Below are 17,448 nucleotides of genomic sequence, written 5' to 3'. Positions count from 1 at the left end.
TCAATTGAAGGGAGAATTTCTCCATTCATTTCCCAATCAAATTCTATGTTTGTAGTTCAAACAGTCTGTCACATCTCTACTACATTAACCCTTTATTAAATGTTTGAAGTTTTAACAGTGTCACATCTCTTTATTACATTAACCCTTTACTAAAACATTTTACCTAAGTGAGGTCTTTATATCTTCACAAAGGAGGATAAAGAGGCAAGATAGTAAAGCACTTTAGAAAACCTCTGTCACAAAGTGTATGAGTCGTCTACACAAATTTCGGTCACCCAAAGCATAAACGTTCAGAGATTTGTTCAGTGGATGGGTAAAACAAACGGAAAACGGTGATCTTACACGATGATGATAGAACAGTGACCTGCGAAACTTGAATACTGATAAGTTCCAAGGACTACATTAGCCAATTTCCAATTAGAATACTGCCAAGGGCTACATTACCCAATCTCCTATTAGAGTACTGCCAAGGACTACATTAGCCAACCTCCAATTAGAGTACTGCCAAAGGCAACATTAGCCAAAGGCTACATTATCCAATCTCCAATTGGACTACTGCCAAGGGCTACATTAAACAATCTCCTATTAGAGTACTGCCAAGGACTACATTAGCCAACCTCCAATTAGAGTACTGCCAAAGGCTACATTAGCCAAAGGCTACATTATCCAATCTCCAATTGGACTACTGCCAAGGGCTACATTAAACAATCTCCTATTAGAGTACTGCCAAGGACTACATTAGCCAACCTCCAATTAGAGTACTGCCAAAGGCTACATTAGCCAAAGGCTACATTATCCAATCTCCAATTGGACTACTGCCAAGGGCTACATTAAACAATCTCCTATTAGAGTACTGCCAAGGACTACATTAGCCAACCTCCAATTAGAGTACTGCCAAAGGCTACATTAGCCAAAGGCTACATTATCCAATCTCCAATTGGACTACTGCCAAGGGCTACATTAAACAATCTCCTATTAGAGTACTGCCAAGGACTACATTAGCCAACCTCCAATTAGAGTACTGCCAAAGGCTACATTAGCCAAAGGCTACATTATCCAATCTCCAATTGGACTACTGCCAAGGGCTACATTAAACAATCTCCTATTAGAGTAATGCCAAGGACTACATTAGCCAACCTCCAATTAGAGTACTGCCAAAGGTTACATTATCCAATCTCCAATTGGACTACTGCCAAGGGCTACATTAGCCAACCTCCGATTAGAGTAGCCTCCTGCTTAGGGATACATTAGCCAATCTCTAATTAGAGGACTCCCAAGGGCTATATTAGCCAATCTCCAGTTGGAGTACTGCCAAGGACTACATTAACCAATCACCAATTAAGATACTGCCAGGGGCTACATTAACCGATTTCCCATTAGAATACTGCCAAGGGCTACATTAGCCAAACTCCAATTAGAATACTGCCAAGGGCTACATTAGCCAAACTCCAATTAGAATACTGCCAAGGGCTACATTAGCCAAACTCCAATTAGAATACTGCCAAGGGCTACATTAACCAATTTCAAGTTAGAATATTGCCAAGGGCTACAATAGACAATTTCCAATTAGAATATTGCCAAGGGATACATTAGACAACATCTAATTGGAATACTGCCAAGGGCTACATTAGCTAATTTTCAAAGTGAATACTGCCAAGGGCTACATTAGCTAATTTTCAATGGGAATACTGCCAAGGGCTACATTAGCTAATTTTCAATGGGAATACTGCCAAGGGCTACATTAGCTAATTTTCAATGGGAATACTGCCAAGGGCTACATTAGCTAATTTTCAAAGTGAATACTGCCAAGGGCTACATTAGCTAATTTTCAATGGGAATACTGCCAAGGGCTACATTAGCTAATTTTCAATGGGAATACTGCCAAGGGCTACATTAGCTAATTTTCAATGGGAATACTGCCAAGGGCTACATTAGCTAATTTTCAATGGGAATACTGCCAAGGGCTACATTAGCTAATTTTCAATGGGAATACTGCCAAGGGCTACGTTACCCAAATTCCAATTGAAAAAGCACTGCAGGGTATGATAAGAGATAGCAATTAATCTCAAAATGTCATTTGATTCTAATCATGACCCCAAAACCTATTTTTTTATTTATTCATCAAAAAACGAATATGCTTCCAGATACTGTGTTCAAGAGGACTTTTATCTGTAAGCTATCAATCGACACGTACACTTGAAAGCGCTTTGGCGTCTCAAAGATCAAAGAGATTTCTACAGCCGTCTCTGAACAGGTGATAACAAGCTATAAAGAATCCACTCTTTGATATACGTGCTTGAGGCCATGTCGGATTACTTAACCTTAACAAGGCCAGAGTAGGATTAATGGTGATTTAATCTCAAAAAGCCCATTATATTAATGGAGATTCATTTCCCATGTATTATTTCACACTTTCCTTTTAAAGGGTTTTCCTCAACAACTAATGCAGCCGTTTCTTGTCCACCTGCTGGACAGAAGCCTCAGACATGTCCTTAATACGTGCTGGAGGCCATGTCGGATTACTTAACTTCAACAATTAGGATTAATAGTGATTCTTTTCCCATGTATTATTTCACACTTTCCTTTTAAAGGGTTTTCCTCAACAACTAATGCAGCCGTTTCTTGTCCACCTGCAGGACATAAGCCTCAGAAATGTCCTCAGTCATGTCTGGGGTTTGGTAATTTTTATCATCATGCTGGCCACTGCGAATTGGTAATGGAGACTTTAAGTCTGATCTCTCTCATTCCTATATAAAAGTAAGCTTGGTTCTGAGGAAGCTTAGCTTTAACAATCTATGCACATTTTTAGTAATAATAATAATAATAATAATAATAATAATAATAATAATAATAATAATAATAATAATAATAATAATAATATCAACATGGACGTTTTTACATAAGATTCTTGCTTCATGGGGTTAAGCGTGAAATGAGTTGTCCTTACTTTTTTGTCTGGCACTCTTTACTTCCTGAACTCCAATTGCAACTACAATAATAATAATAATAATAATAGTAATAATAATAATAAATACCGCAAATGAGTAAGTTATTTCTAGCCATCGCTATCAAATATTAAAAAAAAACGCAACTCCCATAGGTCAAATTATTGTCACAAGTACATTGCAAATACCAGAAAGGTGATATGGATAATCTAATCTTTAATATAGAGTCACAAGACGTAGAGTTCAAAGAAAACAAAGATATAGATTAGAAAATAGTTATCGAGGGTTATATTTGAAACTAATACTTTCCTATGTACCATTTCTTGAACTTGTGTTATCATTATTAATGATGTATGATAAGAATTACCATGGTCTACCACTGTCTTGGGTTAGAGTTCTCTTGCTTGAGGGTACACTAGGGCACACTATTCTATCTCGTTTCTCTTCCCTTAGTTTTGTTGAAGTTTTCATAGTTTATATAGGAAATGTTTATTTAAATGTCATTTTCTTAAAATATATTATTTTTCCTTGTTTCATTTCCTCACTGGGCTATTTTCCCTGTTGGGACCCGTGGGCTTATAGCTTCTTGCTTTTCCAACTAGGGTTGTAGCTTAGCAAATAATAATTGGAGACACATGTACATGGTTGACATTTAAGAAAAGGCTCTTGATATTAATAGGCGTTGAATGTACAATCAGTGGTTCATCTTATCCATTTAAAGGTTTAAAGTTCGCTCATAAAGGGCAGAGCAGGGGACAGTGACATTGCCCTATCAAACAGGACAATGCCCTAGAGACTGACCATATATACAAATGATCAACGCTAAATCCCCCTCTCCACCTAAGCTAGGGCTAGGAAGCGTCAGGCAATGGCTACTGATGATGCGGCAGATAGACCTATAAGCTCTCCCAAAGCCCCCATCCTTAGCTCACAAGGATGGTGGGTTGCAGCGACCAAAGGAACTAACGAGTTTGAGCGGGACTCAAACCCTAGACTGGCGTTCATCAGTCAGGGACGTTACTACATCGGCCACCACAACCCTGATGACAAAATTGTAATTAGTAAGTAAAATTCTCTCCAAAAAAAAATTTAAAATTTCAATTTTGGATGTAGCGCCCATTTGCCTGGGATACACACCAATCTAGGGGGTTGGTGTGTAAGACTGGGTAGGGTGGATTGATTAATTGATCTGGAGTTTTCTGGCATCCTGACATATAAGGTCATTGATGCCAATATCGTTTTTATGAATATAGAATAAAAGGCAATTCAATTTAAAACCATAAGAGCGAAGATGTCCTTATAATCATTCAACAGCTTTCAGAAGACCTGCTTCTGAAATAAATCGAAAAATACTACTAATATAGTACAACACATCCTTCCCAAGAATCTTGGCAGGTTTAGTGATGATTACCATGAGAAAATTGCTATAAAAACTCAAATTTAATATAAAAAAAAAACCAGCGAAGAATGCTTATTTCGTTGAATAGCTTTCAGAAGATCTGCTTCTCAAATAAATCTAAAAATCCGCTAGCGTAGTACAACACATCCTGCCCAAGAGTCTTGGCAGGTTTAGAGACAATTAGCATGGAAAAAATGTTACAAAGAACTAAGATTTAATAAGAAACCAGCGAAGACGTCCTTATAATCGTTGGATAGCTTTCAGAAGACCTGCTTCTGAAATTAATCTAAAAATACCGATAGCTTAGTACAACGCACCCTTCCCAAGACTCCTAGCAAGTTAAGTAATTAATACCATGAGAAAATTGTCATAAGGAACTGAAATTTAATAGAAAACCAGCGAAGACGTCCTTATAATCATTAAATAGCTTTCAGAAGACCTACTTCTGAAATCAATCTAGAGATACCGCTAGCATATTACAGCACATTCTTCCCAAGAATCTTGGCAGGTTTGGTGATGACTACCATGGAAAAATGGCATAAGGAACTGAAATCTAATAGAAAACCAGCTTTCAGAAAACCTGCTTCTGAAATCAATCTAGAAATACCACTAGCATAGTACAACACATCCTGCCCAAGAATCTTGGCATGTTTAGTGATTATGACCAAGAGAAAATTGTCATAAGGAACTGAAATTTAATAGAAAACCAGCTTTCAGAAGACCTGCTTCTGAAATCAATCTAAAAATACCGATAGCATAGTACAACACATCTTGCCCTAGAATCTTGACAGGTTTAGTGATAATGACCAAGAGAAATTTGCCATAAAGAACTTAAATTTAAGAGAGAATCAGTGGCATAAGTCCAAAAACCCTTATTCACTACTGAAGACCAATGTAGAATCTCAAATAGTATAAGTAGGGATGTATGATATAAAGTAGAGATTATACAGTGCTTGAATTTCCACCACTCTTTCCCCTTTTCCTGCTATGGCAGTAAAGAGGGTCCAATGGTATTTTTTGTTAGTTTATGTTACTCTTTTCACCTTTAAATACCTGTATGCTTTACATCAATTACCATTTATGTGTTTATTTCTATATAAGGGAAGGCTTTTGCTGACGTTTATCTGAAATAGATTTATGCCACTTGTAATGATTTCATTAGTTATGTTAATGTTTGTAAATCATAGTTTATTTACCTAATTCTATGAAGAGATGATTACCAGCTGCTGAGTGAACTCATTTTCCTCATATGTTTAAAGGGAGATTTCACTTGCTAATATATCTACAGGTAATCTTCTTATTTTGATTAACATGTCAAAGGGGAATCTTCTTTACATTAACACATCAAAGGGGAATCTTCTTATTTTGATTAACTCATAAAAGGGGAATCTTCTTATTTTGATTAACTCATAAAAGGGGAATCTTCTTATTTTGATTAACAGGTCAAAGGGGAAGCCTCTTATTTTGATAAACACGTCTAAGGGGAATCTTCTTATTTTGATTAACAGGTCAAAGGGGAAGCCTCTTTTGATGAACAAGTCAAAGGGGAATCTTCTTATTTTGATTAACTCTTAAAAGGGGAATCTTTTTATTTTGATTAACACATAAAAGGGGAATCTTCTGACTTTCATTAACACGTCAAAGGGGAATCTTTTTATTTTGATCAACACGTCAAAGGGGAATCTTCTTATTTTGATTAACTCATAAAAGGGGAATCTTCTTATTTTGATTAACTCATAAAAGGGGAATCTTCTTATTTTGATTAACAGGTCAAAGGGGAAGCCTCTTATTTTGATAAACACGTCTAAGGGGAATCTTCTTATTTTGATTAACAGGTCAAAGGGGAAGCCTCTTATTTTGATAAACACGTCAAAGGGGAATCTTCTTATTTTGATTAACTCTTAAAAGGGGAATCTTTTTATTTTGATTAACACATAAAAGGGGAATCTTCTGACTTTCATTAACACGTCAAAGGGGAATCTTTTTATTTTGATCAACACGTCAAAGGGGAATCTTCTTATTTTGATTAACATGTCAAAGAGGAATCTTCTTATTTTGATGAACAAGTCAAAGGGGAATCTTCTTATTTTGATTAACAGGTCAAAGGGGAATCTTATTTTGATTAACACGTCAAAGGGGAATCTTTTTATTTTGATCAACACGTCAAAGGGGAATCTTCTTATTTTGATTAACACGTCAAAGGGGAATCTTCTTATTTTGATTAACTCTTAAAAGGGGAATCTTTTTATTTTGATTAACACATAAAAGGGGAATCTTCTGACTTTCATTAACACGTCAAAGGGGAATCTTTTTATTTTGATCAACACGTCAAAGGGGAATCTTCTTATTTTGATTAACATGTCAAAGGGGAATCTTCTTATTTTGATGAACAAGTCAAAGGGGAATCTTCTTATTTTGATTAACAGGTCAAAGGGGAATCTTATTTTGATTAACACGTCAAAAGGGGAATCTTATTATTTTGATTAACACGTCAAAGGGGAATCTTATTATTTTGATTAACAGGTCAAAGCGGAAGCTTCTTATTTTGATTAACAGGTCAAAGGGGAATCTTATTTTGATTAACACGTCAAAGGGGAATCTTCTTATTCCGATTAACACAAAAAAGGGGAATCTTCTTATGATTAACACGTCTTAATAAGATTGCCCAAAAATAATCGTATATCTCCAAACGGCTTAAGAGTAAATCTTCAGGTACGACCTTTTCCAAAAGGAGTTGTACTTTAATAACAAACTTCTTCGTTTTATTAGCTAGAATCCAAATGGATTTTTTTTTTCTTTTTTTCTTTTTTTTTTTTGGTAATGTTTAAGAGATGAAACCCCCTTCCTGTTCACCCCCTTTTTGCCAGGTGCACACGATCGAGGGCGCTGTTGCAGCTGCTGCTACTTCCAGTCAACCGTGAGTCCACCCATACACACCCACCCACCCACCCACCCACCCCCCTCCGCCCACATCAATCCACTCTATGCTCTCCCACATTTCCCCACACTTTGCCCCACCAATCACCGCTTCATGTTTGAGCTCGAAACCAAAATAAATTTTTGTCTTCAACTTAACATATTAAATCTTCACACGAGTTAGATTTAAGTCTTGAAAAGATATTTGGGATAAATGTTGGTTTTTGGTCATTTTTCGTGGGCTAAATGTCATTTTGGTGATTATTTGGAAGTCTGGTGTCCCTCTGTGACGAAAATTACTTAGATTAAAATGATTATATTTTATAAAATAAATATTGGTGATTTTTTGGAAGTCTGGTGTCCATCTTTGACGAAAATTAAATTTATTAATATATTTTATAAAATAAATATTAGTAATCATTTCGAAATCTGATGTCCTCTGTGACGAAAACTAGTTAAATTAAAATGATTATATTTTATAAAATAAATATTAGTAATCATTTCGAAATCTGATGTCCTCTGTGACGAAAACTAGTTAAATTAAAATGATTATATTTTATAAAATAAATATTAGTAATTATTTCGAAATCTGATGTCCTCTGTGACGAAAATTGTTAAATTTAAGTATTGGTGATTATCTGGAAATCTGGTGTTTTCTGTGTGACCAAAATTAGTTCATTTTATGGTTAAATTTTATAAAATAAATATTGGTAATTATTTAAAAGTCTGGAGTCCCTTTGTGACGAAAATTAGTCAATTTTTTATTATATTTTATAAATAAATATTTAATTATTTAGAAGTCTGATGTCCATCTGTGACGAAAATCACTTAAATTTATAAGATTATATTTGAAAAAAAAAAATATTGATCGCTCTGCGCTTATCTACGGATATCTTTTGATAAAGATTCGTTCTCTTAAGAGAGAAAAAAATTTCCTTTCAAAAACAGTAAAAAAAAAATTGATTAATGGTGTCGTGAGCAGTAATTAACCTCAAGTGTTTCTACTTATAAATATTAAATGACATTGCGTCATTTCTATTTTTGTTTCACCAAATCGAAAATTGAGTTGGTTTTTGGTTTTTAATTTCGACTTCTGCTTTGTGCCGATATTTAATCTTCAAACATTGAAAGTTGGATGTTGTTTTTTTTTTGTGCTATGTGAAATGGTAATTCTTTTTCTTTTTTTTATCGTGTAATTTATTACCGGAAAAGTTTCTGATTAATAACACTGAACTAAATCTACACAGATATTTATTGAATTGGACACGTAGAACTAAAACTATAGATGCTGTTATTTATTTAATTGAATATGTATCACTAAAACTATAGATGCAGTTAATAGCTATTGAATTGGACACGTAGAACTAAAACTATAAATGCAATTGTTTATTTAATTAACCAAAATGAAAAGAAAAATGTTAAATCGCCTCCTAAAACTTTGACTTGAAACTCCCATAGAATGCAATGCTATGAGCGTAAGGCCGGGAGCACACTAACGACTCTGTGGCGCCACAAAGCCACAGCATTGTGTGGCAGGGATGTGGTCTCCCATAGGTTTTCATTGTTTTCAAGTTTTGCCGCGCAAACTAGCGACTGTGGCAAGTGACTGTGGCTCTCTGTCGCTCATCCCCTCCACAGGCGTGGCGTGGCTTTGAAAACAATGGAAACCTATGGGAGACCACATCCCCGTCACACGATGCTGTGGCTTTGTGGCGCCACAGAGTCGCTAGTGTGCTCCCGGCCTAAGAGTAAAAATAAAAATGTCAACATTTGGTCACTAGTGTGGACCCTTTTCACCGATAGATACTTAACAGAGCGTCTATTAAGGAAAGATATGACCGAATTGTAAGGAAGCGTTTAAAACCTGAAGTCACAGACACAGATAATCACCAAGGCATTTTTGTCCTGATTACTCAGACCCATCTTTTCTTGACTTTTAAATCCAGAAGGCTTTATAATTCCTGCTATAGGTTTGATGGACCTAAATGTTTCTTTTCAACCTCATATAGTCCATCTTTATACCTCTGCTTGGGCCTCTTGCTTCGTGTAAATCTTTTGAGCTATTATTCTCACATCTTGTTTTGGCCATAATTGTTTAAATTTTCAAATAAATTGACATTTAATGTCCCACGATATTATTTTCACAGGCAAATGGTATAAAGATCCGAATGATTTCATCGTGTCATATTTGATTGAAACAGACTTTGAACGTTTAATGAAGGTTAAATTTAGACCAAATACGGTTTCAGGTAATGTATAGTTAGAGAGAGACTTTCAGAACATGTCTCTCTCTTCGAGGATATGGTCAATGAATGAATTTGAGATATCGATGCAAATATCTCAAATGCCACTGGCCTCCCTACTTGTCGCAAGATAGAGATTAAATCTTCAGATTAGACCAGAAGCCGTCTGCTGTCACTCTTTTCAAACACTGTCTCGTTTTATAAATTCTATTGGCAGTTATATAGGAGTTAGCTAAATTATAGAGCCTTCTAAACGATAATCACTTGGTCCCTTCGCTTCCATGCTCATCACATCTTTCTCCGGTATGTCACATTAATTGTTGTCTTGCCTCACACACAACACTCACAGTATCTCACTTGCATAGTTCTTCCCGCTATTTTCAGATGTTCAAGCAGTCAGAACCACTAAGATGTCAGTCTGTATATAATATTCTCTCTCTCTCTCTCTCTCTCTCTCTCTCTCTCTCTCTCTCTCTCTCTCTCTCTCTCGTGTTAGAAATGCCAAGATCAATGAAGAGAAAAGTGGCATCAACTATTAAGAAAATCCAAAAGTAGAAAACCAGTTAAAAGCAACATCAGCCCATTGAGAAACTCGAAAGAAAATCTTCTAACAAATGATTTGGAAAAAGCTGAACTGATGACTGCATATTTCACAACTGTATTCACTTGGGAAGAATCAACGGCCCTCCCCGAACCAGCTAACAAATGTGGAAGGCCACAACCATCAAATAGAATTTCATTTACAATAGATGATGTCATAAATAAAATGAAAAGAATCAGTAAGTCCGAGGCACCAGGTCCAGATGATATTCATCCAAGAGAGACTATAGAACTATCCCCACACTTTTACAAAATGTTCCAAAAGACAAACAACGGAAGACAGGCACCACAAGGATGGAAACTAGGCAATGTTTCTCCAATCTACAAGAAGGGACTAAAAGAACAACATGGCAACTACTGACCTGTGCGTCTAACTTCAGTGCCCTGCAAAATTTTTGAATCAATTATAGTAGATTCAATAGTAGAACACTTAAAGAAAAACAATCTTCTGATAGACAGCCAAAATGGATTTAGACAAAATAGATCTTGCGTGACAAATCTTTTGGAATATTTCAACATGTTTAGCATTTATGACAAAAGCAGGGCAATAGACATCATATACCTAGACTCACAAAAGGCTTTTGACAAAGTTCCTCATCAAATTCTAATGGTCCAAATTAGAGCACTAGGTATTACTAACGAGCCCGCTGAATGGATCAAAGATTGGCTAACAAAGAGAAAACAGAGAGTTGTAATCAATGGAGAGGCTTCAGAGTGGACAGCTGTTACAGCGGAGTACCTCAAGGATTCGTCCTTGGCCCATTGCTATTTCTAATCTACATTATTGACATAGATTTAAGGTTAACTAGTAGAATAAAAAAATTTGCCGACGATACTAAACTAGGCATAAATGCTGCGAACTCAAAAGACGTAGAAGCCTTAAGAAAGGATCTCATGAAGCTAGGAGGATGGTCCAAAAAATGGCAAATGCCATTCAACTGTGGGAAATGCAAAATCATGCATATAGGTTATAGTAACCCACAATCAGCTTACCCACTCCTGGGTAATGAAATAGAAAGTGTGGACCAGGAGGAAGATCTCGGTATTATTATCAGCAAGGATTTGAAGTTCACCAAACAGGGCATAAAAGCCGAAAAGAAAGTACAAAAACTATAGTCCATTTCTTTTAGCGATGCGGTGCCCTTTTAGCTCGGAAAAGTTTCCTGATCGCTGATTGGTTAGAATGATCTTGTTCAACCAATCAGCGATCCGGAAACTTTTCCGAGCTAAAAGGGCATCGCTAAAAGAAATGGACTATAATAGGTTACATAAAGACACAATTCAAATACAGAATCAAAGACACTATACTACAACTGTACACCTCACTAGTAAGACCCCATCTAGAATACAGAGTCCAATTCTGGGCTCCAAGTATTCAGAAGAATATAGATAGACTGGAAGCAGTACAAGCTAGGGTCACCAAACTAGTTCCAACACTAAGGCAATTTGGATATAGACAGAGGATGGAACGTCTGAACTCATTTGATCTACAAACTCGACGACTAAGGGGACAGTTAATAGAGGCATTCAAAATTCTTAAAGGAATAACAAATATAGATTACAACAATCTATTCACGCTTAGCACAAATCAGTCCAGAGGTATCAGTTACAAACTGGAATTGAAAAGATACAACTCAATGTGGCAATTTCTTTACATACAAAATAGCAAATACTTAGAATAGACTTCCAGCAGATGTAGTAAACAGTAACATGGTAAACAAGTTCAGGAATAAATTAGACAAGATTATAATAACTCTCTAAATACTTAAAAGTAAATCGCTCTACCAAAGACCAAGTGCAGTCTCCGCGGATGGACTAAAAAGTCTTTGAGACATCCAAAACCCTTTTAACACCTCTCTCTCTCTCTCTCTCTCTCTCTCTCTCTCTCTCTCTCTCTCTCTCTCTCTCTCTCTCTCTCTCTCTCTCTATGGTCCCTGACTGATAAGAACTTATATTTTTCTTCCCCCCTTTTTTGTCTCCACCACCGTCGATGGCTTCACCTGATGTTAACGATGCAGTTTTCCAGTCATCGATATAAGCACCATCTGGAGGATTATGTAAACAAAATCTGGGTCTTTCAATTATTGCACTTTCTTTTATCCTTTCTGTCGTTCATGACCACTTTCTTTCAGTTACCTTCCGGGAGATAAGCGAATCAAGAGATTAAACTAAAACCATCGACCTACTTCATGATAATGCTTTTTGCATGTGTCCTTGGCTATTCATCGGCACTTTTAAAGGGGTTACAGATCACAAACCAGATTTTGTAGAAAAAAATAAAAATAAAAATTTTCATATTTTGGAAAACTGTATTTTCTTATCGCGGATGAAAAATGAAGTGTGCAAAGTACATATCTGATTTATTTTATTAACAAACAAACCAGATATTGTAAAGAAAAAAAATGTATGAAAAAAATTGTATAAAAAAAATATGTATTCACTCTTTGAAAAATTATATTTGCTTCTCACAAGTAAAAACAGAAGTGTGCAATGTACACATTTGATAAACTTTTTAACTTTCTAGATTTTGGAAAATTGTATTTGCTTCACACAGATAAAAACTGAATTGTGCAATGTACACATTTGATCAATTATTTTCAACACACTTTCACTTTTAAGGTTCACACGGTGTAACTCGAAATGGCAGCACTCAATTCTCAAATTTCCATAAATCTATTCATCCATCCATCATCTGGTTTGTGAAGAGAGTTCCCCAAGATTGAAGATGTTCTTGCACTCAAATGTTGCATTGCAATGTTGTACGTCTGTTTTGTGCTAAACAGGAATGTTGCTTGGAATTGCACAAGTGTCTTGTAACTATATTTTAGCCTTAAGTGGGGTTTACACGATCGAACGATTCGTCCAATCCGGTTGACGAACCTGCTTGTCGAACCGTTCGTCCAACCCGGTTGACGAACCTGCTTGTCGAACCGTTCGTCCAACCCGGTTGACGAACCTCCTTGTCGAACGGTTATTCCAATCAGGTTGACGAACTTGCTTGTCGAACGGTTCGTCCAATCCGGTTGACGAACCTCCTTGTCGAACGGTTCGTCCAACCCGGATGACGAATCTGCTTGTCGAACGGTTCGTCCAATTCGGTTGACGAACCTGCTTGTCGAATGGTTCGTCCAATTCGGTTGACGAACCCGGTTGACGAACGGTTCGTCCAACCCGGTTAACGAACGGTTCGTCCAACCCGGTTAACGAACGGTTCGTCCAACCCGGTTGACGAACGGTTTGTCCAACCCGGTTGACGAACGGTTCGTCCAACCCGGTTGACGAATGGTTCGTCCAACCCGGTTGACGAACGGTTCGTCCAACCCGGTTGACGAACGGTTCGTCCAACCCGGTTGACGAACGGTTCGTCCAACCCGGTTGATAAACCTACTTGTCGAACGGTTCGTCCAACCCGGTTGACGAACCTGCTATCAAACAGTTCGAAGAGGTGGAGTCAGCCACAAATGCATAAGGTTTGTTAACAATGAAGCCCCGCCCACAAAAGTCAGGCGAGAACAGACTTTCTTCGAATGTGTTCGACGAACGAATACCCCATTCACACGTTCAAACATCATTTCAAACACTTGTCTGTCGAACCGCGTTCGGCAGACTGTTCGACCGTGTAAACCTGCCTTGAGGATCTTTTTTTAGCTTTTGATCAAGAATGATATCTACAGTAGGTTACCAGAGATGCTTTATATTCTCTTATTGGAATAAATTCAATAGGAGGTCCCTTAGCACTGTTTTTGTATTTATGTTAGTATTATTGTCAACTTTTAAAGATTTGAATCTTTCAAAGTTATTTTAAGATATAAACAATGACTCTAGATTTTTGTTTTAGATTACTTGTACATTGTTAACAATTTGCATTAATAAAAAAAATAAAAAATCCTGGAATAGATGTTGCCAGGCATTTGCCGTTTTAAAAACGGATAAATTGACTTAAAGGAGATATAATGATCACCAACCCGTAAAAGATAACAAAGTAGGGTAAAATTACGGTCGCCTGTATTTTACTTAAATGCGGCTGAGAACAGTATATTTTTACGGAGAATTTCCCATTAAAATTACGGTTTTTTCTAACAGTGTAGAAAATATTGAATATCAGGCGTTAGTGTTTATTGATAGGTTAAACCATACAAAATAAGAACGAAACATGAATCCAGTATCTAGAATATTTATATGTATTAATACATATTAGTGTGTAGAAATAAGGAATAGTAACACGTGAATAGTATAAAATCATATTTAGGCCAAAAGGAATAGTGAAAAGACTTGGTTTATGATTAAAAACTACTGTTAATTACGGTGTATGGATTATTTTATCAAATCTGATAAGAGTAAAAACTTGCTATCTTTTTGGGTAAAAAAAATAGAATATGTAACCCCGAATATGATGACATTTAAAAATATATATGAATATTTATGTAAATTCATAGATAAATTATCAATTTCAGGAAGTCAAATAAATCTACCAGTCTCATCAAAATAAAATATCAGTCTCAAAACTTACATTATCAGTCTCAGAAACCTGAATTAACAACAAAGTTGAATTATCTATAAAGTATACCGTTTGCGGGTGGCTATGGAGTTTCTAGTTTTAAAAATAGGAGATTCTAGTTTTGAAAATAAAGTTTTAAGTTTAGAAAATAGGAGTTTCATAGGGGGTTTCAAGTTTTGAAAATAGGAGTTTCATAGGGGGTTTCAAGTTTTGAAAATAGGAGTTTCATAGGAGTTTAAAGTTCTCATCAAAATTCCCTGAGAAAATAGTTTTTTAGGAATCCAAGATCATATGTCTTAATTGCCTTGTATAAACTAAAATTTCCAGCAAATATTCTGACATAAAAAGAGCATTCCTTTGAGGATATACCAAGGTAATGTATCGTGAAGTTTGTGAGCTTAATAGTTACCAGAAATAGCAAAGCGTATTAAGAAAAAATTCAATATATAAAGAATATGATTTACGAATCAAAGCCTTCAATGGTGTCAATGACTGCCCCATTCTCAGAACGAGGCAAATAGAAGAAAATCTAGTTTTCTAGTTCAGACAAGTATTCTTTTTAACTTTTGCTGCTTTTGTCCAGTGTGTTGTACATTAAGGTATTGCATTTGTCATATGCATTTTCTCCCTTTCAATGCATTCCTGTAGAATCTTTGCATTCATTGCATTTTCTTTCCCCTTAAACCTCCTGTCCTTCTTGCAGCCCTATCTTAAAATTTCCACCTGACACTAAATACTTTTATATTTACTACTTGCAATTGTATCTTCCTTGCCACCTAACTTATCTAAATCTTAATTTCTAGATCTGAAGCGTCTCTACCTCGCCTTCTTCTCAGCATCTTCTCCACTGTATATGACGTAAAGCGAAGTCTTAAAGCGAAGACGCATTACGTGACGTAAAGCGAAGGCTTAAAGCAAAGTCCCATTATATGAGGTAAAGCGAAGTCTTATAAAAGTCGCATTACGTGACGTAAAGCGAAGTCGTAGTGTAACACAGATTTCAATCGATGGCTGGATTGTTGACAAGTCATTTTATGCTTTCAGGTGCATACAGTAGAAGGAGCAGTAGCAGCCAGCGAGCTCGAGAGAGCCCAACCCAATGTGGAACTGAGACCTGTCAACGAGAAGGAGCTAAGCTTGGAGGGCTTCGTCAAGAGTCCTTCGGAGAGTGATGCCCTTATTCAGTCGGCCAACCGGAGGCAGTGAGGTGCTTTGGAATACACACTCACACTCGTGTAGGAGTGAAGGGATGAAACTGACAAAAATTAATGGAAAATTGGTATGGAAAAAATATAGGTTACACGCTACACGTACACACTCGTGTAGGGGTGAAGGCGAAAACCGACTAAAAAAGGAATGGAAAATATGTATGAAAAAAAAAGATAAAACAGCTACAGTGGAAACCAGGGGGGGAATTGTCACATTGAAAAGATGTAAAATTAGCCACTATGAAACCTGTAAAAACAGCCAAATACAGATGGGAAAAAATGCCTTAATGGGATTACTGCCGAGATGATAAAAAGCCAAAATGGAAAGTTAGGTAAAAAAAAAAGGTTTCTAAGGGGGAACATGAGAGCAAAAGCAAACGTAAACACAAGGAGTTATGTTGTGGTTTGAGTGAAATAATCACTTGAGCAAACATTGCAAATGGAAATGACTAAAAAATTGAAAATTTCGAATTTCTTCAGATTAAACCAAAAAGCTTATTGAAAATTAAAAGAACCCAAGAATTGAAAATTTTGAATATCTTCTGATTCAACCAAACAATTTAATGAAAAATGAAAATGACAAAATTGAAATTTTTCTATTTTTTAAGATTCAATCAAACAGTTTATTGCTAATGAAAACATGAATTGAAAATTTTGAATTTTTTACAGATTCAACAAAATAGTTTATTGCATAGGAAACCAACTCAAGAATAGAAAATTTTGAATTTCTTTAGATTTAACTTATAATTTATTGTAAATGAAAACAAATCAAGAATAGAAAATTTTCAATTTCTAAAGATTAAACTAAACAGTTTATTGCAAATGAAAACAACTCAAAATTTGAAAATTTTCAACTTTTTCAGATGCAACCAAACAATTTATTGCACAATTAACATAACAAACATTGAACATTTTCAATTTCTCCATATTCCATTTCTTTTTATTGTGAAAATGTTATGGAACTACTACAAGATTTTGTCCTTGTCTTCAATAGAGAGAAGAGCTTCGATATTTCTGCATGGCACAAGTGTGTTCGTTATCATGCTTTGTAATTTTATATCTGAAGAAGTAACGAATAATATACAACGCATTAGTACCGTGTATAATATTAAGCTTTAAGTTTAGATGGGGGTGTGTACATCTGTATATAACATGTGGTACCCCACCAATCTGTCCCAGTCTTCTGTGACGTATTGAATCCGAATTACTACACTGAAGGTGTAGCTCACCAACACTGCAATGACACTGACTTGAGGCTTTGTAATGGTGCAGAGGTTTGAAGCAACTGGCAGCTGTTAATGAAAAGTCTTCTGGCTGGATTCAAGTGCTAGGTAGGGGTCGAATTTATATATACTGTATTATTTAAATTGGGACTTAATTCGCAGCGCCAAGGTGTCAAGAAAAATTGCCATAACTCGGCGAGATGGATGTTAAGTATATCATTAATATTTTGGAATGATTTCATACGTTTTATGTTAAATGTTCTCTTTAAGCGAGGCAAAAGGCTTATTGAAAGATATCGTCAGATCTGATATGTGCGTGATGACTGGCAGTTGCCTGACAGATCTGTCAGAGATGATTGACAGTTGCCTGACAGATCTGTCAGAGATGATTGACAGTTGCCTGACAGATCTATCAG

General features: G+C 36.1%; 1 protein-coding gene and 1 long non-coding RNA gene across 2 annotated transcripts in view; one reads left to right on the top strand and one right to left on the bottom strand.

Moving 5' to 3' along the window:
- LOC137648578 (uncharacterized) overlaps window positions 1–16,534 on the top strand; it is a 94,162-nt gene extending 77,628 nt beyond the window's left edge. Inside the window, exon 4 of the mRNA XM_068381488.1 lies at window positions 15,646–16,534. Within this exon, the coding sequence (XP_068237589.1) occupies window positions 15,646–15,807 (162 nt within the window). The 3' untranslated portion in view covers window positions 15,808–16,534. The remainder of the gene's footprint in view (window positions 1–15,645) is intronic.
- LOC137648926 (uncharacterized) overlaps window positions 1–17,448 on the bottom strand; it is a 280,587-nt gene that overhangs the window by 179,675 nt on the left and 83,464 nt on the right. The window lies entirely within an intron of this gene.

This window comes from Palaemon carinicauda, chromosome 10 (genome assembly GCF_036898095.1).
Source record: "Palaemon carinicauda isolate YSFRI2023 chromosome 10, ASM3689809v2, whole genome shotgun sequence".
Classification (NCBI taxonomy): Eukaryota; Metazoa; Arthropoda; class Malacostraca; order Decapoda; family Palaemonidae; genus Palaemon; species Palaemon carinicauda.
Note: the sequence above shows the minus strand (reverse complement) of the source record. Positions and strands in the feature narration are given on the sequence as shown.